The sequence below is a fragment of the Myotis davidii genome, unplaced genomic scaffold (assembly GCF_000327345.1).
Source record: "Myotis davidii unplaced genomic scaffold, ASM32734v1 scaffold143, whole genome shotgun sequence".
In the NCBI taxonomy this organism is placed as follows: domain Eukaryota; kingdom Metazoa; phylum Chordata; class Mammalia; order Chiroptera; family Vespertilionidae; genus Myotis; species Myotis davidii.
Genome location: NW_006294876.1, coordinates 8,632,268 through 8,656,717, shown reverse-complemented (window position 1 = coordinate 8,656,717; position 24,450 = coordinate 8,632,268). Strand labels below are relative to the sequence as shown.

Here is a 24,450-nt window from a genome sequence, read left to right as displayed (position 1 = left end):
CCTTCCATAGCAACAAGGAGTTACCTTCCATTGACTGGGAAGCATAATAGGACTTTTCACACCACAGACAACATTTTCCTTATTTTGTTTCTTAGGAGGCAGGGGAGACTCTAGTTTCTGAGGAATTCTTTGGTTTCCTTGGCTCGGGTCCTCCCAGGGTTAGGGAGATTGATTACATTGCTTTATATTTCAGCTATAATCCATTCAGATTGGTTCAAAATTAGGTGCTTGATCACCTGCTCTTCCTTTCAGAAGCATTTGAGCTCAAATCGGGGTTGGAGTAAGCGGGCTCCCCGAGGTTGTACCCATCTTTGCAACTTGCTTTGATACTTTATGAACATAGTCAGACCTGAGCATTGGCGAGGGGAGGGGTAGCGAGAATGCTGGCTACACTGGGAACGTCGGTGGGAGAAGCTCTGGCGCAGAGTGAACCTGTTAACCTTTTGCACACATACTGTGGATCTTGCTGGCTGTAGCTTTGACACTGAGCTGCTGATTGTCGGGCTATTTTCAGTGAAGGTCGTTGGCCTTTGCCAGCAGTGTTCCTTTGATAAACTTTACGACAGTGGCTTTGGGGGGGGGGGGGGGGAACGGAAGGGGAGGAGGGTAGAGGGGGCATTGATGATGATGGAAGGAGACTTGACTTGGGGCAATGAACGCACAATACAGTGTGCAGATGATGTCTTACAGAATTAATTTTGCACCTGACACCTGTGTAATGTTAACCTGCGTCACCCAATAAATTCAGTAAAAAGGAAAAAATAAACAAAAAGCGTGACCTTCAGTTAAAGAGTTGTTTATCGTTCAGAACGTTGAGTGAGGGCTGATGGCTGCCACCAGCACCGCCTGGTTTATTATTGAGCACTGACCGTGTACCAGACACTGAAGGTACTAGCGGGTGATTTTTCAGAATCCGTTGATAATGAACTTCATTGAAAACACGCCGGTTCTGCCCTCTGTCCTAGATTCTGATAGTTGGTGGTGGCGTTGCTGGGCTTGCCTCTGCAGGGGCAGCCAAGTCCATGGGGGCCATTGTTCGAGGATTCGACACGAGGTGAGTGCTTCACTGTTGACTGCTGTCAAGGTCAAAACCCTTGTTTCAGGTGGGTGCTGTGCTGAACTTAGAGTTTCGGAAGGGGAGGAGGGTAGAGGGGGCATAAAAATATATTTTATTGATTTTTTACAGAGAGGAAGGGAGAGAGATAGAAAGTTAGAAACATCGATGAGAGAGAAACATCGATCAGCTGCCTCCTGCACATCCCCTACTGGGGATGTGCCCACAACCCAGGTACATGCCCTTGACTGGAATCGAACCTGGGACCTTTCAGTCCACAGGCCGACGCTCTATCCACTGAGCCAAACCGGTTTTGGCAGAGTTTATAAATTTAAGTAGCATGTTGAGAACTGCTCTATAAGCTCTTTAAATATTTCCAGTTTTTCAAAGTGAACTCAAAGTGAAAAAGTATTACTTAGTGGAAGAAAATGTAAGGACCGAGACTCAGTTCAGCAGAAATAATTTAAAAAACAAAGAAAAACAAAAGACTTGAAAACTAACACCATACTCAGGTTTTTTTTTTTTTTTTAAATTTTACTTATTGATATGGGAGAGAGAGAGAGAGAATCATTGATTTGTTGTTCCACTTATTTACGCATCCATTGGTTGATTCTTGAATGTGCCCTGACCAAGGATTGAACCTGCAACCTTGGTATATTGAGATGATGCTCTAACCAACTGAGCTACCTGGCCGGGGCTGAGATTGTAATTTAATGGGTCTGGGAAGCGGCCTGGGAACTTGAACTGTTAGCAGGTAGCTGCAGTGATTGTCGCCAGGGTGGTTTGGGATTCACCGTGGGATGGGTGTTGTTGAGTTAAACACTGTCTGCCACAGAGCTGAGATCTGTTGGCTCCGGTTTTCCAACCAGTGCGCAATGCTTGGTCAGCATTTCTTTTTTTAATAACGGAATGTTTTTTTACATAATTTGAATGTGTTGGCTTTTTACATTTGCCATTTATACCACTTACAAGTTGCTTTTTTTTCAAACACAATTTAATAGGACTATGGACAAAGATCACTTCGGTAAAACATGCCTAAGTAAAAGAGTCATTTATTTGGGGAAAGTCCCCACAAGTCAGGACATTTACAGATGAAAACCTCCACTTGAGTGATTTGAATAAAGGCACATCTCAGTGTAGGTCAGAACTCCCATCCTCATTGATGATGGAGCCACAGAGACAATCGATTACTGGAGATGGTAATAGTGACATTCCTTTTGTAATTTGACTAAGGAGTTGGGATTCTCTATAGTTTTTTTTCCCCCTCGAAAAAATATTTATCATAAAAGCATTAATTCCCTTTAGAAAAACATTGAAACAGTCCAATCAGAGACATCAAAAGAAAGTCTCCACTTTTGAATATATACAGTTTTTTCTTTTAAAAAATGTCTGCATGCATGATCTTGGTTCTGTATTAAGGGCCTAAAATAACCGCTGCTTTCCCTTAATGCTCGCCAGGGCCGCGGCCTTGGAGCAGTTCAAGTCTCTCGGTGCCGAGCCCTTGGAGGTGGACTTGAAGGAGTCGGGCGAGGGCCAAGGCGGGTACGCGAAGGAGATGTCCAAGGAGTTCATCGAGGCTGAAATGAAGCTGTTCGCCCAGCAGTGCAAGGAGGTGGACATTCTCATCAGCACCGCCCTCATCCCAGGTGTGTCCGGCCCCTGGTCCCGCAGCACTTTCACTACGACTTCTTCAGACGAGGGTCGGTCACTGTTGAACGAGTGAATTTCTTCAAGATTGACTTGCTTCCTAGTAAATGAGAAAGCACATGAGAGGCAGAAAGACAAAATCACCACAGTCCTAGAGAAAAATGGCCGTTAGTAATTTGGTCTGTTTGCTTCCGGTCTTTTTTCTGTGTATTTTTATCTGTGTTTGTAGATCACAGTCTATATACAAGATTATATTTGTACATAATTTTCTCTGTTTATACCTTGATGAGTTGGTTTTTAATTTATTTCTGTTCTCTTTGTTAAGATGCTACCTTTTTATTGTAGGAAATTCAAACGGTACTGAAAATAGGGAGGAAAAAAGTATAGATCGGAAGTTCCACCAGAGATGAGACTGTTACTAATATTTTGATGATCATTTTTTCACATGTGAGAGAGAAAGACAGGGGAGCTTTGGCTGTGTGTATATTTATGTAACTTCCAGTATATATAGTTTTATTAAAGGATAGGGCACTTTGTCACTTTTAATTATGTCCTTTGACATGTTTGGTCTTTGTAACCAAATTGTGTGCTCTTTGGATATCAGGAATTACTTTCTAGTCCACTATTACATCCTCTTCTAAAGAATATTTTTCACTCAATAGATGATGGTGTCAAACTAATAAGCACTTGTTACTCCATAAACACTAACTTGATCTAGCAGGATTTGGGAGTGAAGAAGCTCTCCACCTTTTATATTCTTAGCTCTTCCTTTGTATATATATATAGATATATATATAGATATATATCTATATATATCTATATATATATCTATCTCAATGATGAGAGAATAATTAATCCAATGCTTCCTGCAGGCCCTCACTGGGGATTGAGCTCACAACCTGGGCATGTGCCCTTGACCGGGAATCGAACTTTGACCTCCTGGTTCATGGGTTGTTGCTCAACCACTGAGTCATGCCCGCTGGGCAGCTCTTCTTTTCTTATGTTCTTTCCACGTGTTATTGAATAATGAATACCATGATGACTCTAATTTTTTTCTTTTCTGAAATCTCATAGGGTTTGTGGTTCCTTGTGTTAGATCCTATTAATGGAACCTCGCTTTCTCTAGGGGACTGGAAAATTAGAAGTTGCTTTGTCCTGAAGTCACGGGAAAGGAGAAGGTCTCTCCTAACACCCTTTCCCCTCAAATCTGGCTATGATAATCCCAAAGGCAAGAATTTGATCATATCCATGTGCTTGTGGGGCAATACATGCCTCCCAGCTCTTCTTTCTGTCCTCTGTGTGTCCCTGAAACCTGATAGGTGGGGTGGTCTCTCCAGATACCCCCATCCCACCTGAGATGGCAGGATAAGCAGCCGGGCAGGGGTTCCCTATGGGCTCAGCCCCCTGCAGAGTCTGTATGTGTAGAAATGAGGCCTGGAGGTGGGTGCAGAGCAGGCCAGCCAGGGGTCCAGGTGGTGGTTGTGAAATCGGCCAGCGGGACAGGACTCGTGAACAGGCAGTGCAGGAGAGCGCTCAGGATTCGTCCTTGTGTGGCATGGCGCCTGGCTCAGCTGTTGCACAGGTGGCTTGGGGGAGGGCTGGGTGGCCTTGCTGTGCCATCTGACCTTTGAAAGGCAGCTGCTGACTAGATGTGACAAGTGGCCAGCAGAGGGCGCTAAAACATTTGTTCAGGGAGTAAAGGAGGCCCTGAAGCTAGAGCGAGTCAAGCCAGACCTTACTGAAAAACAGGATAGTTTGGACACAGTGTATAGAATTATTATTGATCATCAAGCTCGAAGTGAGTGCTAGAACTCAAGACTTCTTTTTAAAAAAAATGTATTTTTATTGATTTCAGAGAGGAAGGGAGCGGGAGAGAGAGATAGAAACATCAATGAGAGAATCATTGATCAGCTGCCTCCTGCATACTCCTCCCTCCAACTGGGGATCGAGCCTGCAACCCAGGCATGTGCCCTTGACCGGAATTGAACCCGGGACCCTTCAGTCTGATACTCTATCCACTGAGCCAAACCGGCTAGGGCAACAAGACTTCTCATATAAAACACATACCGGCTTTTAGGGCCTGCCTCCCATAATATCTTATTTTTTTATAAGTAGTTTATAGTAAGTGTACTTTAGTAGAAAGTCAAATTGTATAACAAGTCTTTATTTTTTTTTAATCCTTACCTGAGGATATGTTTTTATTGATTTTTAGGGGGAGCAGGGAGAAGGAGAGAGAGAGAGAAGCATCGATTTATTGTTCCACTTGTTTATGTTTTCATTGATTGTTTCTTGTATGTGCTCTGACCGGGGATTGAACCCACAACCTTGAAGTAGCAGGACGACACCCTAACCTATGGAGCTACCCAGTATAACAAGTCTGGAAGAAGGCTGTTGAAGAAGTTTTATCACTCTGTTCCTCCTCTGAACCTACGATCGCCTCAGCACATTAAACGTACAGAGAGGCCAGTGCATTGGTCCAGAGCTCACACTCAGAAAGCTGGTCTGAAAAGGACCTTTCTGGTATTTTTTTTTCTTTTGAAAACCAAAAAAAAAAAAAGATCTTTTAAATGATCTTTTATCTCCCTCCAGGCCTGAAACCGGAAAGCATGGGTACTAGAAAAAAAGATAGAAAAGATCGTGTAAAGGCACAAATGCCTTTTGAAAAGCAGTGTCCTTGCATGTACCTCTGCAGTTTATGTCCTGAGCCTTTGCATGGGTCACCTGGTGGCATGTCCAACTCCTGAAAGATCTTAGAGCAGAAGTTATTCTAAGGCTTTTCTTGAGTTGGGTCCAGAGGAGATTAAGTTAAATGTCAGAAGTTCTCCGAGTTGAGATTCCTTAGACCAAGTCCTCGTGGCCGCCCTGGAGGCCTGGGTGGGTGAGAATGCTGAGAGGGACACAGGCGGTCAGGTCGTTTTGGGTTACAACCTAATGGACTCGGGAACTTTTCCTTTCTCCCAGGTGCACATCAGTCAGGGGGCTTGAAAAGACAGTGATCTTGTACTTGTGTGGGGTGTATGTGGGATGCAATATTTCTGGAGCCAGCTAATTATTGTGCGGCCTGGGATTTTGTACCACATACGCGTTCCATCATCTGGACCCCAGAAGTGGGATGGGCAATCGGTTCAAGGCTGGAATTTCACTTGATGTAGGTGATGTCAGGAGAGGGCCTCGCTGGCTGTCCCATGTTGTGGCACTGTGCACACAGGACAGCTCCCAGCCTCCCTGTCCAGCTCTTGGACCTTCGAGACTACTTAGAAAATAAGGCAGCCCCGCTCTGGGCATGCCCAGGCTGTGCTCATAATCTTCCTGCTACACCTTTTGAGACACGAGAGCTTTATTGTTGTTGTTGTTGTTGTTATTATTATTAGAGGCCCAGTGCATGAATTCATGCACAGGTGGGGTCCCTTGGCCTGGCCAGCGATTGGGGCCAACTGGGGCCAGCTGGCCAAGGGGAGGGACAACAGGAGGTTGGCCAACCAAAGATGGTTGGCTGTGGAAGTGCACTGACCACCAGGGGGCAGCAGCTCCTGTGTTGAGCATCTGCCTCCTGCTGGTATGTGTGTTGTCTTAGTGGCCGGTCGAACGGTCATTCGTTCTTAGGCTTTTATAGGGTATTTGATAAATGGTGATATGATGATGATGATGATGATGATGATGATGATGATGATGATGATTTTTAGCATTCCTAGTGTCCTGGAACGCTGTTAGCGAGACTTTTCATAGACTTGGATTATTTGACCAGGAAGAGGCTGAATCAGGTTGAAGATCTGATCAGTGAGTTAAGGAGGGGAGAGTGGGAAGGGGTGAGGAGCAGGCGTGGTGCTTTGGCACTGACTGTGTGCAGGCAGATGTCACCTGAATTCCAGGGAGAATGGAGTACTGTGGAGCACAGGCCAAGTCTACCTGCCAGAAACAGTCTTCCATGTAAAGGTTTCCTGAAGGCCACCTCATTGAAAATCATAAGCTTTCCCACTGCCCCTTCCCCCCTCAGGTCTGGCCCTCGCTGTGTGATTGAGCCGGAGCTATTGGAAAGCCTGGGGCTTTGTTTAATAATGGTAACTGTGTCTTGGAGCACCGGGTTCCCTGCAGCATTCGGCAAAGGCATCTGAAATGACCAGGATTGGGTCACGTCACCCCACACGCCCAACCTTTGCTACCACGTCTGTACTGCTGGGTAGGGTATTTATGTAGCTTTTGGGCCTGATTTAGCGTTGGGGCCTCATGTTAAACTAACGTGCTCCCTGGGTCAGATTTCAGTCACGTTGGCCGCGGTGATCTCCTCAAATAGACCAAGGACTTTCAGGCCTTTGCACATCATTCCCTCTGTTTGGAATGTGTCCCGGCTCTGTCCTGCCCCTCGAAAGCCTACTCGTTAGTTAACACTTCCTTCCTCCATCTGAGATTTGGTTTCTGCCACCTCCCGCTGGGTGGTAAGCCCTCCTTCTCCTTCATTCACAGCCCTGTGCCGGGGCCTCAGATCCCAGTGGTTCTCAGCTGTGCTGCGTCCTGTGCTCTCAGCGAGAGTGTTGGCTGTCGCTCGTGGAGGCGTGGTGGCATGTGCTTGGCACAGAGCCTGGCACATAGTGGCTCAGCAGATGTTGCCACCCTAATGATCCCGGGTGCCTTCCTTAGGTCTTGGTTGGTACAATCCCGTTATTTTTCCAGGGTTATCCAAAGGAAGATGGAGAATGCTCCGTTGGCTCCATTTTGGGTAGGAACACTGCAGAGGGTAACTGAAGACTGGGAAGCTAGCGTTTTCATTTTTCTCTGATACATACCCAGGAGTGGATTTGCTGAGCTGTGAGGTAGTTCTATTTTTAGCCTTTTTAGGAATCTTCGTAATGTTTTCCACAGAGCCTGTACCAATTTGCAGTCCCTCCAACAGTGCACAAGGGTTCCTGTTTCTCCACATCCTTGCCAACTCTTGTTTGTTGATTTATTGATGACAGCCATTCTGTAGGTGAAGTGGTTTTGATTGGAATTTCCTGTGATGTTGAGCATCTTCTCATGTCTGTTGGCTGTCTGTGTATCTTCTTTTGAGAACTGTCTTTGTGTTCTTTGCCCATTTTTAAAAATCCTCACCCATTTTTTTTTTAATTTGAGAGAGAGTGAGTGAGAGAGAGAGAGACATCAATCAGTTGCCTCCCGTACTCACCCTGACTGGGAATCGAACCCTCAACCTTTCAGAGTATGGGAGGACACTCCAACCAACAGAGCAACCTGGCCAGGGCTCCTTTGCCCTTTTTTGATAGGGTTGTTTATTTTTTGGTTATTGAGTTGTACGCATTCCTTATATAATTTGGATATTAATTCCTGTTGGCTATGTCACTTGCAAATATCTCCTCCCATCGGTAGGTTGTGTTTTTGTTTTGTTGATGGTTTTACTGTGCACAGCTTTTTGGTTTGATGAAGTCCTGTTTGTTTATTTTGCTTTTGTTTCCCCTGCCCGAGGGGGCACACCCGAAAGATATTACTAAGACTGATGTCAAATAGTTTATCACCTGTGTTTTCTTTGAGGAGTTTTATATTTGCAGGTCTTACATTTAAGTCTTTAGCCTGTTTTGAGTTTGTTTTTGTGTATAGTGTGGGATAGTGGTTTAGTTTCATGGTTTTTTATGTATCCACTTTTCCCAGCACCACTGTTGAAGAGATTGTTATTTCTCCATTGTATATTTTTGCCTCCTTTGTTATAGATTCATTGACCTTGTAAGTTGGAATCTCTATTCTGTTCATTTGATCTATGCATCTGTTTTTGTGCCAGTACCTCATGTTTTGATTATTATAGCTTTGTGTTATAGTTGGAAATCAGGGAGTGTGATATCTCCAACTCCCCCACTCCCAAGATTTCCTGGACTATTTGGGAGCTCTCTGAGAGAGCTCTCCTGAAAACCAGCATGGGCTCTCTAGTGATGCGGCCATGTCGTTTACGTGGAGTAGAAACAGCACAAAAAAAGAACTTTCCACATTAATTTTCAAACTTGTTCTTTCAAACACGAGAAGGATTACAGCGATGCACTCTCCATTTTTGACATTCCACGAAGATAATTTTGTTTTGATGACTGAGAAAAGTTTTCCCCTAAAGCAGGGGTGGGGAACCTTCTTTCTGCCAATGGCCATTTGGAGATTTATAACATCCTTTGTGGGCCATACAGAATTACCAACTTAACAGTTAGCTTGCTCCATTTGGTCAAACATTCAATTTATTCACCCTTAATGTCTTGGCAGGGCCAGACCAAATGATTTCCAGGGCCCTATATGGCCCTCAGGCTGGACGTTCCCCAGCCCTGCCCTAAAGTAAAGGTTTATTTTTCAGATGACTCTGTTCTTTCTTCTGCAAGCATTAGGATCTTCCAGGACAAAACTATATAGAGCAGTGATTTCCAACTTAGTTGAATTATTTAACTTAAAAAAATGATTTGAGAGAGAGAGAGAGAGAGAGAGAGAGAGAGAGACAGAGACATTGATTTGTTGTTGCACTTATGTAATGTGCCCTGACTGGGAATTGAACGTGCAACTGTGGTATCCTGATGACACTTTAACCAACTGAGCTACACTGTCTGGGCCTAACCTTTTTTTTTTTTTTTACTGAGTAATCAGATTCATTTACCATCCTCCTCTTCCTTAAATATGTTATTGTATAGGATAGTTATGTAGAATTTTATAATATTACTTTTACAAAGTTTCCTTGGTTTTGAGAATTGTGAAGGGCAGAGAGAAATACTTACATGTTGCAACATCGTTACCAAGGCTTGGTAATCACTGGCTGTCTGCGCACCTCTTGGTAGATTTCAACACCCACAGGGCGACTTGTCATCGAGAGGAGGGTGCCAGAATGGGGAGTTTTCTGTTTCCATTCATCAGTCTTGTCTTCTTAGAGTGTGTTTGAACACATTTAGTGAGAGACTGGGCTAAATTTAACAAATGTTCTGTTAGGAAAATGTGCGCTACAGAACTGTATTCTGGTTTGGTCTGTTATTTGTCCAAAAGTGTGTTGCAACATTGGGAAGCCCTGTGCTCCCTGCGGGCAGTCCCCGGGTGGAAAAGGGTGGGGAGGTGGAGGCTGTCTTAGGTGAAGCAGCCCCCGCTAGAGCTAACGAGAACTTCCCACCCTGGGCATTTCTGCATCTCCTGCATCCGCCTTGCCCCATCCTTTCTTGTGCTTAGTAGCAGTTAGCGTGGTCTAGCTGCATAACGACTTAACCCCAAAGTGTGTAATGGCTCAGACATTCTAGAAGTGTACTTCTTGCTGAGCTCACAGTGGTGGATGGTTGACACATTGGTGGGCAGCTCTCCTTCATGTGGTCCCCTGGGGGATTCAGGCGTGACAATGTGGCCATCACCGCCATGAAGCTGTGCAGGTCACTCTGGGCGCTGTCTCTGTTCCAGCCAGCCGAGGAAAGGGACGCAGAGGAGTGTGTGTGGGAGGCCTAGCCGTGGCGTGCCCGGGGCTAATTCCAGCAGGTCATAAATGCAAGAACATCATCAAAAGGTTGGTGAACCTTGAGGCTTCAGCAGGGCTGAAGATACCTATTATTGCCTGCTGCCAGACAGCTGAGGGCATTTCCCCACACCTGAAAATCTACATGTTATCACCTGCTGCTGGCCAAACAGCTGAACAATCTGATACTTTACTGCTTACCAAACTTTACCTTTGATATGTGTATTTGCTTTAGGGCAAAAATGTGTGAGTACAAAGCCCTGGGTCCGGAGATTCAGAGAGAACTTAGTTACTAAAAGCTAAACTCCATCTGGCTCTCCCGTGTATTCCAAATTTATCTTTCATGTCTAGTTTATTTAATTTACGTCGCAGCCCCTTCTCCAGATTCCTGAACCCTTCTAGGTGCAGGATAACACCCTGGCAGTGGCACACACCAGTCCTGCTCACATTTCTTTTGCTAAGAGTTAGTCATGTGGCCAAATCTAACTGTGAGGGAAGCTGGGGATTGTTGCCTAGCTGTGTGCTCGGGAAGAAGAGAACACTTTATTGGCCTTCCAGGGCTACTAGAACAAAATCCAACTCTACTTAAATTAACACACACACAAAAAATGTAAAAACAAAACCATGAATTTTCCAGGGGCACCGTTCAGCCCCTAAGAACGGTGAATTTGCTGGGCAGCTGACAGCCTTTTCCCTCCTCCCCACTCTGTCATTTTATCTGGGCGCATTTCATCTGTTCACTGGGAGTCAGATCCTGACTCGGAGACAGATGCGTAGATTGAGATCCCGGTACCACCGCTTAACAGCGGATGTGTCTCTCAGATTCCTCATCGCTGAAAGCGGGTAAAAATGTCTACCTTGCAGAGTTACTTGAGGACTAGATGTAGGAAACACCCACTGTAGGGTCTGGCCTGTAGACTATTAGCCTAATTCCCTTCTCTTCCATTGGTGACCCCTGGTCTTGCGAACCGTACTCGGGACTGAAGTGCTCAGCGACGTTTGCAGTAGGAAGCCAGATGTTCTCAAGGACTGTGTGGAATGTCGAAGGTGGTCTCTGAGGTTGTCAGGCTCTGGACGGACTCGTGAGGGTGAGGAGCCAGCGCCCATGGAAGGCGATCTGGCGTGGGTCTCCCTGAGGAGAAACACGGCTGACCTGTGTTTTACCTGAATTTTATGAAGATAACCATTTCACTGAGGCTCTTTCTTTAAAAAAAATATTTTTATGGATTTCAGAGAGGAAGGGAGAGGGCGAGAGAGACAGAAACATCAGTGATGAGAGAGAATCATCGATTGGCTGCCTCCTTCATGCCCCCTAGTGGGGATCCTGCCCACAACCCAGGCCTGGGTTCGATTGCCCTGACTGGGCATTAAACCATGACCTCCTGGTTCATAGGTTGGCACTCAACCACTGAGCCACGCCGGCTGGACCATTGAAGCTCTTTTATGAATTAGCCTTGTTCTGAGCTAAGTTGAATGGCTTGAGAAATAAACAGTATTATTTCTGTTTTTAAAGATAACCTTTAAATCATTTTGTATTAACTGGTAAAATCAGAATGTGTAATAAATACTCATTGATTAATTTTTTAGGGATTTTGGTAGCTAATGCACATCTAACATGTATTGGAAGGCACACATGTTATAATTTATATGAGAATATTACACATTTTCTTATTTATGCTATCATTCAAGTGTGAGATTGTTTTGTGAGAATTTCCATAGCTTATAGAGTTGTGGTAAAATTTTGACTTTTAGCTACATGGAAATTTGCTGCTATGAGAGGTGAATTATTAACATAATCCTTAAAATTTTTTAAATAAGTATGTTCTTTAATTATTAGGTAAAAGATTGTTTTTAGATTTCTTTAAATAGCTCATTAGGGATTTCTTCAATCTGCTAACATATGCTGTTGACCAATGTGTTTCGCAGGCACTAGGACATTGAGGAATATCTCAAGGCCTTTGGTTTGTGAAACCCAAGTTTTTGCTGGCCTGGCTTTTTCTGTGGTTCCTTAGACAAGTAATTAATTATGCAGAGAGCATTCTTCTCTGGTTCCAGGGGTGGAGCTCACATAGAAAGTACTTTGCTTGAGTCACCATTTGCCCACCAGATAAATTTGTGGGTCTTTTGGGGGTTAACCACCTGTTTTTAGGCAACATGTAAGTATAAATGTATTTGTATAATAAAGGTCATTTGTTTTTTTGGGGGGGGGTTTTCCCATGGAAAAAAAAGTACTCTGCTTGACTTTAGCTTGGGTCAGGATCCCTGCATTTCTGGACACAGCCCTCTTAGCCTCTGCAGTCATTTTCTACTGAGATGGAGAGGTTGTGTTGGTGCCCCGCAGGGCTGCCTAAGTCAGCTTCATTAGACCATGCATCCACCGCACTCTCTTGACTCTCCTCAGAGCTATCCTGTGTTAAATTAGGATAGATTAATAGGACATGCAGGAATACCTGGTGATGTTTGCTAAAATGATTAGGAAGCTTCTGTTTTGTAACTCATATATTACTATCGAATATTCCCTTGACATTTGTGACTTTCATGAATTGTTCAATTTGGGAGCACATAGTTTCCTTAATAGCTTATTATTATGCTTCTTTTTTTTTTTTTAAAAAAAAAAACAACACAAAAACAAACCAAGCAAAATATTTCTCTCTCATGAGTGGTCCTGGAGGTAAAGGCTTTGGGAAGAGCAGTGCTGGGATTTCCATGCTGAGCGTTTGGCTCCATCCCCCCCCCTGGCTTTGCAGCTCACGCCCTATGCTTCCTTAAGATTGACCACCCTCACCTGTGCCATGGACTTTAGGGGTCTCTTGCAGGAGTTTAAATTTCAGATGCTGAGTTCCTGAGTGCCCAGAGACGACTGTAATACTCAGAATATAGTTTTAAAAAATCATGATGTAATTTGTACTCTTTTCTTTGGTTTTATTAGGTAAAAAAGCTCCGGTTTTATTTAGTAGAGAAATGATCGAGTCAATGAAGGAAGGTTCAGTTGTTGTGGATTTAGCTGCAGAGGCTGGTGGAAACTTTGAAACCACGAAGCCAGGAGAACTGTATGTTCATAAGGTATCGCTCAAAGCTTCCTCTTCTATGAACCAATTCCCACATCTCCAGGGATTTGTGTGAGTGTTTATTCTGTTATGTATTTAGAAAAACCAAAGCCTGAACATTTTAAAAATAAAATATAGGCACATTTAAAGGTCCTTTTGAAATGTATATTTGTTTGTGAGGATGTGTATGTATTTGTAAAGATACAGAATTTTGAAACGTAGCCTTGCCTATGACTGTGAATTGTCCTGGAAAGAATGAGAGCATACGAATAGGCCTTTCTGACTGCATTTTTGTTCATTCAGGGAGTTACTCATATAGGCTACACAGACCTCCCCAGCCGCATGGCCACGCAAGCCAGCACCCTGTATTCCAACAACATCACCAAGCTCCTGAAGGCCATCAGCCCTGACAAAGATAACTTTTACTTTGAAGTGAAAGATGACTTTGACTTTGGTACAATGGGCCACGTCATTAGAGGAACTGTTGTGATGAAGGTGAGTACAGAGATCTGTTCTTTCCTGAATTTTCATTGCAAACTTGGTTTAGGGTGTCTGTCCATGGAAGAATCCGAGTTTGGAATTGAGGCCTATTCTAATAAAGTAGTGATGTGTTGCTTTTTTGCCAATAAAATTCTTTAAAAATGCAGACTGACTTAAATATTGCAAAGACTTATATACACACATGACACACCTAAAATATGCATAGCTTTTGAAAAACGGAAACAAGCAAAACAAAAAAAATCAGAATTGAATAAAGTGAAAATGAAATGTTTCTCAGACCTACCTGCTTTTAAGGATTTGATCTGTATTCTTTCATGTGTGTTCTATGCACATACAAATTATGTATCTATGCATGTATGTGTAACACAAACATATATTTACATAAACATGCATTATATATTTATATAAATAGAGGTCTGGTGCACGAATTTGTGCACAGGTGAGGTCCCTCGGCCTGGCTGGTGATTGGGGCCATTGGGGTTGTCTTGCCCAGTTCTGATTGGGGCGATTGGGGCCGGTTGGCAGAGGGGAGGTACCGCGGGAGGTTGGCTGGCCGGGGCCACAGGAGGTTGGCTGTGGGAGTGAATTGACCACCTTGGGGCAGCTCTTGTGTTGAGTGTCTGTGTGCATCATAGCGATCGGTTGACTGGTTGTTCCGTTGACCAGTCGTAACGGTCACTTATGCTTTTATATATCTTACAAGAGGCCCATTGCAGGAAGACTCCCGCAAGAATAGGGCTTCCTGAGGCTGGAGCGAAACAGAGAAGGGAGCAGAACCCGCTGTGACTGGGTTTGCCCTCCCGCTGCCAGCTGCTCCAGCTGGGTTTGCCCTCCCGCTCCCAGCCGTTGCGGCTGGGTTTGCCCTCCTGCCTCCCACCTCTGCTGCCTTGGCTCCGTTCCTGTCTCCGCCGCCTCTACTTTGCTCCCTTCTGTAGCGCTTCGCTTCCACGTTGTCTTCAGTCTTTGCTCCCAGCTGGTATATGCAAATTAACCGCCATCTTGGTTGGGGTAATTTGTATATAGTCACTCTGATCAGCTGGTGGGCGTGGCTTAAGGTGTAGCATAGGTACGGTCAATTTGCATGTTTATCTTTTATTAGTGTAGATAGAATGATAACTTATAAATTACTAGTATATAAATTTATTTATTTTTACTTATTTATTTTTTTGTTAACCCTCACCCGAGGATATTTTTTAATTGGTTTTTATAGAGAGAGTGGAAGGGGGTGAAGAGAGAGAGGAACATTGATGTGAGAGAGACACAGCGATTGGTTGCCTCCTGCATACACCTGGACAGGGCCTGATCAAACCTGCAACCCAGATACATGCCCTTTACCGGAAATCAAACCCGCAACCACTTGGTGACGCTCGAAGCATTGAGCACACCGGCCAGGGCTGTACAAATTTATTTAAAATTATTTAAACAAAAAACCACAGTTTTTTTCCCCCTCCAACATATTTTTAAAACACTGGATTGACATAAGAAATGTTTTTTTGCTAATTTCTGTTAGGATGGCGAAGTGATTTTCCCCGCTCCCACACCAAAAAACATTCCTCAAGGCGCCCCAGAGAAGCCGAAGACAGTGGCTGAGCTGGAAGCTGAAAAGGCAGCGACAGTCACGCCCTTCAGGAAAACGATGACCACGGCTTCGGCCTACACCGCAGGTGAGGTCCCTCCCACTCACCAGCATGTCATCTTGATGCTCTGAATTTGGACAGTCATGTCAGGAGTAGTCAGTGAAATGCTTTTGCCGTCTTTGGATTCCATTAGGAGTTGGGCCTGTAGAAGCAGTTTTCCATAAACATGCTGTCTGTCCCACCCGGTGGAGTTGGAGATGGTGTAGATTTGCTACCCCAGGAGCTAACAGGCACCATGCTATATGCTGGAATGAATGTGTGGGAAAGCATACACAGGCGGTGAATACATTTCCTTTTATAAAAACATTTTAAATATGATTATTCATATTTTTATCTACGTCAAATATATTGAGCAGTGGTGTCCGTCAGATCGTGTTGATGTGAAGTGCGTATAAATGTGGTTGTTTATTTGTTAATTTGGCGGTTTATAAAACATCAGTTCTGATGGCCAGCACAGCTGGGTCAGACTGGGGAACACTGGGGAACCAGATGTTTCCACGGGAGAGTGGGCAATACAGGCATAGCCTTGGAACCCATTTGGCCAACATTCTAAATTATCCACCTCGTACAAAAAAATCCAATGTTTAAGCAATTATCTCTTTTCTTTACAATTTAACATCCAGTCTTTGTTTTTAAATTCATTTTTGTGAAAACACTAAAGAGTTATAATAACATAAGGATAAATATTCATTCTGGCTATGAATTGTTGAGTCTGACATGTGGATATTTGAAATTATATTTATTGGTTTCTCTCTCATAGAATAAATTAAAAATGTTTAGATCTGCTTAGAGCCAAAACCAACCCCAAACAAAAGCAAACTCTGAAGAATTAAGGACCAGCACCAGACACAGAGAATTCTTGTAGCCTCAGCATTCCCCTAATTCCCATGTGAGTCCAGATGTTTGAAAGCTAAGTATGTTAACTCTCCTTGAATAAAGAGCAGATCTCAGCAAAATGACTAAAAGAACCTCTAGTTGTGAACGTTGTGAGAAAATGGGCAGTGTCCCTACTTGCACTTGTTTGTTAAAAAAAAGAAACCGGATTATTGTAATGTACACAGAGAGTACGTATATCAGTAGGATTGTAAGTTGCCATTTCTGTTTGAGATTCATGAGGATATATGATGATCTATTTTTCTAGGTTTTTCTAATGTATGTTAAGTTAAAGTTTATTGCATTTTAGTAGGTATGACAATGACATAGTCCAGTGAACAAAAGGATGGCCCTGTATTTGTTTTTCTTTGCTTTGACCTTCCTCCTTTGTAATGAAAACTAGTATTTTTTATGTGTATGTGTTAGGAATCTATTTGAATAGCATACTTCAAGGAATTTGATTTTATTCTCCCCCCTTCTTTGTTCTCTGCCTTTCTCTTCTTTTTCCTGTGTTATAAAGACTATAGAAATTGTACATCTGACATTATTACGTGTATTGTAGAAAACACATTAGTTTATTAAATAGTTGATAAGAAAACCTGCAGATGTGATTTCTGTCTTTTTCCACATGAGGACAAAGGTCTAATGATTTTACAGATGAGGACACTATAGCACAGAGAGGTTAAGTAACTTGTCTGAGATCACGCAGCTAGCAAGCTGCCGAGTCAGGATTTGATGCAGGCACTCTGGCTTGGGGAAAGGTATTCTTAACCACAGCCCCGTGCAGCTTCTCTAAAGGTTAACTGGAGCACCAGACAATATCCTATCTAACTTTCCCTCTGCACGGGAAATCTTCTATGTGTGTGGGAAAATAAAAATGAAAACGACGGTCTTATTGAATGAGTTAAGGTAAAATGAATGTCAATGCCTACATGTTCTGCCTGGGCCACTTATAAAGAAATAGTTCGCATCCAGGGGAAAAAGGACCCTCTTTAGGAAAAGTCAACGCCAGCTCCCTGGCCGCCTGCTCTCATTCTGCCTTTCCTGACCACTGGGTCCCCCTTCCTTCTGTTCCCAGCAGCCATCCACATGTTTGCTGTTAGGAAAGGCGATAATTAAAGATGTGTGTCCAGAGCTGACTGTTTGTATTGTGCACATTCTTAATTTAATTGGCCGTGTTCCCTTGTCTTTGTACAATCCTGTTTGCTGACTTGGTGCTGAGGCTGGCGCTGCCTGCCCGGCCAGCGGTCCAGCACAGATTCGGGAGCAATTGCAAAACTCCGAGCGGGGTGGGTGGAAGCCACATGTCTGGGAGGTGCCGGAGGCAGCGAAACCCTTCCTACGCGTTTCAAGCCCTCTCCCTCAGCCACGTCTGAGATGACATAGACCTGGCCTCACAGGAGCCGTGTCAGAGGAAGGTTGTGTCTTGCCCAAGTAGGAAATGCTTGGGGAGACCTATAGGCCTGTCACTGGGGAAGAAAAACACTTGTCTAAACACACGTGACATTGTCAGTGGGACTTAAAACAGGGCAGGGTACAAGCCCCACAGAGGGAAATGTGCACATTGCTCTTAAGGTGACTCAACAATTTGAATAGATTTTACAATTTATTTTATGTTGGGGGTAGGTGGCCGGGAAGTTGAGCTTTGCTCACAATACCTCTGTCCCTCCTCTCTCCCCCTTCCCAACCATGAAATGTCTCAGAAATCTGCTCATTACTGGCAAGGATGTGGAATTGAAAAGCACTGGCTATTCCACGTGTTTGCTTGTCTGTGGGTGTGCATGTGCTTTCAATCTTCCTGAGATAAGTGGCTGTCAGCTCATCCTCTTCCCTCTCCTTCTCCAGGTCTCACCGGGATTCTGGGCTTGGGCCTCTCAGCTCCCAATTTAGCCTTTTCCCAGATGGTGACCACGTTCGGCTTGGCCGGCATTGTGGGCTACCACACCGTCTGGGGAGTGACGCCTGCCCTCCACTCGCCACTGATGTCCGTGACGAATGCCATCTCAGGTTTGTTCCTCTTCCCCCGCCTCAGGTTTGCCTGGGTTTATAGAGTGCTTTGCAGGAGGTTTATGAAGTCTGTGTTTGCAAATGGTCTGGCTTGGCGTCAGGGGTTGTGGTTGTGGTGGCCTGGGCTCCCGCAGGCACGGGGCTGGGCTGGGCTGCTTCCATCTCCAGCGGTGCAGCCACTGCCATTTCCTTCGCGGTGACCGCCATGGAAGAAGGTACCCCCCCCACCCCCCCGCATAACATTTGGGAAGCAGTGCTCCATAGACTCCTGGTGCAGCCTCCTCTTGGAGCTCTTAGATACGGCTGAGTGTGCAGCCCAGCAAGTCTGCAGCTGCCACCCCTGATGTCAGGTTCACTTGCAGCTTATGGGGCAGGACCCAGCGGCCAGTAGGGCAGCATCGCCGGCTCCCTGGGGGTGAGTCTTCACAGAGGGCCCTGCCGCAGTCCACACCCTGCCCAGGGGCTGCTCCCTGTGGCCCCCAGTGAGAGCTTGGATCTGAGGAACGAGACCCACATTGGACACACGTGGGAGCTGCCCTGCTTGGACGCCTCCTGGCCGCTCTGGGCATCTCTTATAACATGGCCATAGGCATAGCTTTCGGGATCTCCGCAGGGATGATGCCCGATTCCAAGAAGTGCCAAACTATGGCTTCACCATCACGTATTCTAGTCCAGGGACCGTTCCTTCCAGTTCAGTTGCAGCCTATCCCCGGGGGTCCCTTTTCACCATAGCAGTGTTGTCTAACAACCTTTTTGATTTATGTCATTGACAGGGGAATGGAGATAGAAAGATGGAGGAAGGTCAGAATCTTATGCAAAAGGGGGAGGGGTGTTGTTAACTCTTTGCCCAAATGGTACCTCAGGAGGATGGCTGTGTGAGAACTTTCTCCTTCCTGAACCTGTGCCTGTGACGTCCTCCGCTGTGACAGTGATTGGCGGTGTCACTATGCCTGATTACCATCTTGATGCTTTCTTCGCAGGGTTGACTGCAGTTGGTGGGCTGGCGCTGATGGGCGGGCATTTGTACCCTTCCACCACGGCTCAGAGCCTCGCTGCTCTTGCTACCTTCATATCCTCAGTCAACATCGCAGGTACGATGGCGGCGACAGAAGCCACGGTGCTATTTGGAACGGGGACATGAGAAGCAAATATAAATGAGTATAACATAGACGGTCCATTAAAAGTGTTTCACTCAGTTCATAAATGCTCTCTATGGAGGGAACTTGGTTACTTTGCCCGTCTGTAAGTTTTAGAAACTCTTTCGATAAAACTTCAAGGTCCCAAAACAAATAGAACAAATACAAGTTAGCTGGGAAGTTATTAAAGGCATAGTTGGGCGTTAAGTTGATGAAGCATGATCACCATAACATCTCTAGGTAAGTCTAATTTGAGATAAAAATTTTAGTCTTTTGCCTTAGCCTAGCCTGCGTTTATTTCTAAAAACTGGGCGCTTAGCACTTAATTTGTGCACGATACTCACTTGATGCTATTTTGTAGCTAAAAATTCTTTATGGGTCCAAGAAATCCAGTGTCCATTGATGTGGTATTTTTTCTCATCATTTATTATAGACTTTAACAAACAGGATAACCTATTAGAAAATAAACCCTGCCTTTGATGGGTTGCATGCCCACGCCGTCTGAATGGCTAGTTACTTGTAGTCATGGGGAAATAGTTGGTTCTGCCTGATAGCAAATTTAGGGTTTTCCCCCCCTCTTTCAATGGAACTAGCTTGAATAATAAAATAACACCTAATTTTGACCGTCTGTTACTTAACATGATATTTATCCATAGATGATAAAGGTGCTTAAAATAGGAAAATTGTAGCACATTAAAACAATGGTGTTGCTCAATGAGGTAACCTCTCTGTTTTATATTTACTTGATAAGGTGGCTTTCTGGTGACTCAGAGGATGCTGGACATGTTTAAGCGTCCCACTGACCCCCCGGAATACAACTACCTGTATCTGCTCCCTGCTGGTACCTTTGTTGGAGGATATTTAGCTGCCCTCTCCAGCGGTTATAACATTGAACAAGTAAGAGGCTCTTTGGAAAGTTGCTGTTTTTGCCACTGTTTTTCCCTCAATTGGAGTAACATTCTCATTACCAATACCCATACTTTATCATGAAGAGACAACAATAACTCTAGAAACATCTTGGTCAAATAAAGCATCGGGACCCTGGATTCTAGAGCCAGGTGGACCCACTCCCTGAATGTGCAAATGTGGGTCCCTTGTTTGTCCCCACGTTTTTCCACATGTACAAATAGTCAAGAAGGTTATTAGTATCCTCTTTTTTTAAAAAAATAAAGATATTTTATTGATTTTTACAGAAAGGAAGGGGGGGGGGATAGAGAGTCAGAAACACTGATGAGAGAGAAACATCGATCAGCCGCCTCCTGCACACCCCCTACTGGGGATGTGACCACAACCAAGGTACATGCCCTTGACTGGAATCGAACCTGGGACCCTTCAGTCCACAGGCCAACACTCCATCCACTGAGCCAAACCGGTCAGGGCCCATCCTCTTTTTGCACCAGGCTGGATTGGTGTAGGGATGCAATGAAATAATCGGCAATACATTTGAAAAAGTATATTAGTAAGTACTATTAGTCCTTTTCTTACTTTCTCCCCTAAAATCTAGTACATCATCTCTTGTTATCGGGAGAGGTTGTGCCAATTAATTTTTAAAAGATAGTTTAAAGATGAATACTCTATAACAAAGCAAATAACCTAGTTGAACTTTGAAAGGTCTACATGTAATTATAATACTCAACTTTGAGCTTGGTATTTTCCGTTTCTTCGCAATGACGGTCACTGGATTGCAGCCTCCCAGAGAGCAGGCAGATACGTCTCCCTTGGTTTCTCCTGCGCCCAACATGTAGCATTTGTTGAATGAGCACAGTCTCTTTTTTGAGAAGAGTTGGAGCAGTGAGTCGGAGAGACCCATGTCTGACCCAGATTTGCTACTCACCGATCAGCTGACCTTGGAAACATGGAACCTCTTCAGGCTTTGGTTTTCTCTTCTGTGAATGAGGTTGAAGATTCTTTCCTCCCGGGGATCTCATGGGACCGAGTTACAACATTCATGCAGTGTGTGGCCCGGCCCCCTGGCACAGGCAGCGTCAGCGGTCGCCTCCTTTCCAGCATTTGGTTAGATCCCATAATGACATAATTTAGATTTAGGTACTTCCATATGCATTTGTGCATGCCATCAAATCCCGAAGAAGCCAATTTACATGAATGGTGTAATTGCAAGTACAATGGAGAGTATTTAGTATCCCTACTGGGTAGGAAAATATACCGAAATATTAAAAGAAGAGCTCATAGTGGTTTCTCTATTGTCTGCATTTAAAGTTGTTTTTAGAGAATCACGTTTCCTCACAAGCGGTCTTTCCTGTGTTAACAGACCAAAAGTTTTGATGGTTGTTTTTAGAGAATCACGTTTCCTCACAAGCGTCTTTCCTGTGTTAATAGACCAAAAGTTTTGATGTCACCTCTCTCTCTCCCCTCCCCCCTCCCTCTCCCTCTCCCTCTCGCTCTCTCTCTTCCTCTCCCTCTCCCTCTTCCTCTGGAAAGATCATGTACCTGGGCTCAGGTCTGTGCTGTGTTGGTGCCCTGGCCGGCCTTTCCACCCAGGGAACTGCTCGTCTTGGCAATGCATTGGGCATGATCGGTGTGGCTGGAGGCCTGGCAGCCACCCTTGGAGGCCTGAACCCGAGCCCGGAATTGTTGGCTCAGATGTCGGGAGCCATGGCTTTGGGCGGCACCATTGGTAAGCACTGTGGGCTTCTGCCTTCGTGCAAACCCATGCTCACTTCTCACTTTTGACTCAGTTGATGTACTTATTCTGTAAAGGTTTTAGTGTTTGTGTTTGAATGAGAATTATACCAATTGTGATGACTATTCACCAAAAGAAAATAGATAAATTATAGTAGAAACAAAGGTAATAATGCTATCCATACTGTTCTAATTAATTTTTTAGATTTTGTTATTTGGCTCTTGAGGTTGTCCGTTTTTATTGTCTCTGGTAGAAATACTGTCTGATGATGGATGGGCTCCTGTTCATCTCTTCCCAGCTCCACGTTTAATGACCGCTCTGGTGGCTTGACATTGAACATGGTTTCACTTAACTGTTTTGTTGATTATCCCGACCTGAGAAAGCACTGGAGAAAATGTTGATAACGCAGCTTCAACTGAAAAATGTGTTGTGTCCTTAGCCAGGATACTGGCACAAAAACTGGGCCAGTATCCTTCTGGTGTGTGCAAGCCTTTACCAGATCCAGCGAAGCTGTCGCTCACACGGTTGACAGTGAGCCAAGTTCTCACATGCATCTTGCTTCACTTTTGTCTTGTTTGTTACTGTTAACAAAATTACCAACCAGCATTCACGTGGGAACCACACAAAGGCATCAGCAAACACTAGGTTGGCTGCAGGCACCAGAGTTTGGCAAAAATCAACAAAAGCATTCTGTGAAAATCAATTGCCTGTATGGAATTTACATTAAAGACAATTGTATACTTTATTATAATTTGAAAACTGTGTGCTCCATTCCATTGATAGGAGTAAAAAGTCATGTGTGTATTTATACACACAAATGTTTTTATCCTGAGGAGCTGGTGGCTAGATACGTAGTTATCAGTACATTAGCTTTCAGCCCCATTTTGTCCTGACTGGAAACCCTGAAGGAAGGTACTTGTGCTGGGGATTCAGGCAGGAAAACCTTTAGACACTAGAGGCCTGGTGCATGACATTTGTGCACTGGGGTGGGGGTGGGGGGATCCTTCAGCCCGGCCTGCATCCTCTCGCAGTCCGGGACTCCTTGGGGAGTATCCTAAGCTGGCAGTCAGACATCCCCCCTCCGGGTCCTTAGCACTGCTGTGGAGGCGGGAGAGGCTTCCGCTATTGCTGCTCTGCTCACCAGCCGTGAGCCCAGCTTCTGCGTTGAGTGTCTGCCCACTGGTGCTCAGTGTGTGTCATAGTGACCGGTCATTCTGCATTCGGTCGATTTGCAATTAGCCTTTTATTATATAGGATAGGATGAGCTCAGCACTTTTTTGTCCAGAACTGTGCAACTCCTTCAGAATCGCCTGATTTGGACATTTATTACCCAGATATTTGCATTTCGTTACCTTTGGACTTGGCCCTGTCCACCCACCTGAAAACCTAGGCCTTCTTCATGTCCAGCTGGTTCTTGTGTGCCAGGGTTGGGGTATCCATGCCGGTGGGGAGAGTATCAGGGGATTTAACTGGAGCTTTAAGGAATCTGAGGATGTGCTAGGCCAGGGCCATCTTTGAAGGTTGTGCGAGGAGGAGACGCTCTGGAGCTGGGCCTTGGCTAGGTGTGTTGAGAAAACCTGCTGTTTTGAAGGAGTGTATGTAGCCAGCGTCCTTACCGCCTGTACAGTCCCCTCAGGCCCATGTGAGGAAGCAGATGCTTCTTTACTGGCGACACGGAGGGGGCCCTTTAAGAGTGGCCTTTGTAGCGGTTCCTCCTCCAGGGTCTGTCCCGTTTTAATTTCTCTTTGACCTGCATTTCCCGACAGGATTGACAATTGCCAAACGCATCCAGATTACGGACTTACCTCAGTTAGTGGCTGCTTTCCACAGTCTGGTGGGCTTGGCGGCGGTGCTGACCTGCATAGCTGAGTACATTGTGGAGTATCCGCATTTCGCTACAGACGTAGCGGCAAACCTCACCAAGATCGTGGCCTACCTCGGGACTTACATCGGCGGAGTCACCTTCAGCGGCTCCCTTATTGCCTACGGAAAACTGCAGGGTAAGTGAGTCGGCACCACAGGGAGGTGAGTATCTATTGTTTAGGGGGCTAGGAGGGCCCGTTAAAATTTCAGAAAGTAGCTAAACAGTAGAACCTGTTAGGTGAAGCGTTTGTGCAGCACTCAGAATATATAAGCCTTTTTTCTCTCCACGAAGGTGAGTCCCTTCATTGATCCTTACAAGTCTTATAAAGTCTTGCAAGGCTCGGGAGCTGTTGCTTCTGCGTGCAGTTAGTGCAGGAAACCAGGACACAGAAATGTGCACAGAGGGAGTGACTGACGTTGGCTGATACATGTGAACCAAGTGACATCGTCATAACCCTTGGCTTCCCGAACAGAGGGGAGCTCACTGAACATGTTTGTGTGATGAGCATACGGCACCTATCTTGAAAACAAAAACGCGTTTCTGGGCTCCGGTTTGTCAATTTTTGCTACTGCTAAAACCACACGTGAAAATAGAAGTAAAGA

The 24,450-nt window shown here is 44.9% G+C and overlaps 1 protein-coding gene across 1 annotated transcript in view; it reads left to right on the top strand.

Moving 5' to 3' along the window:
- NNT (nicotinamide nucleotide transhydrogenase) overlaps nucleotides 1-24,450 on the top strand; it is a 78,756-nt gene that overhangs the window by 19,679 nt on the left and 34,627 nt on the right. The window contains exons 6-15 of the mRNA XM_006769468.2: nucleotides 966-1,054; nucleotides 2,513-2,700; nucleotides 13,072-13,205; nucleotides 13,493-13,684; nucleotides 15,201-15,354; nucleotides 18,046-18,207; nucleotides 19,188-19,298; nucleotides 20,095-20,240; nucleotides 21,783-21,978; nucleotides 23,751-23,984. Coding sequence (XP_006769531.1) covers nucleotides 966-1,054; nucleotides 2,513-2,700; nucleotides 13,072-13,205; nucleotides 13,493-13,684; nucleotides 15,201-15,354; nucleotides 18,046-18,207; nucleotides 19,188-19,298; nucleotides 20,095-20,240; nucleotides 21,783-21,978; nucleotides 23,751-23,984 — 1,606 coding nt within the window. The remainder of the gene's footprint in view (nucleotides 1-965; nucleotides 1,055-2,512; nucleotides 2,701-13,071; nucleotides 13,206-13,492; nucleotides 13,685-15,200; nucleotides 15,355-18,045; nucleotides 18,208-19,187; nucleotides 19,299-20,094; nucleotides 20,241-21,782; nucleotides 21,979-23,750; nucleotides 23,985-24,450) is intronic.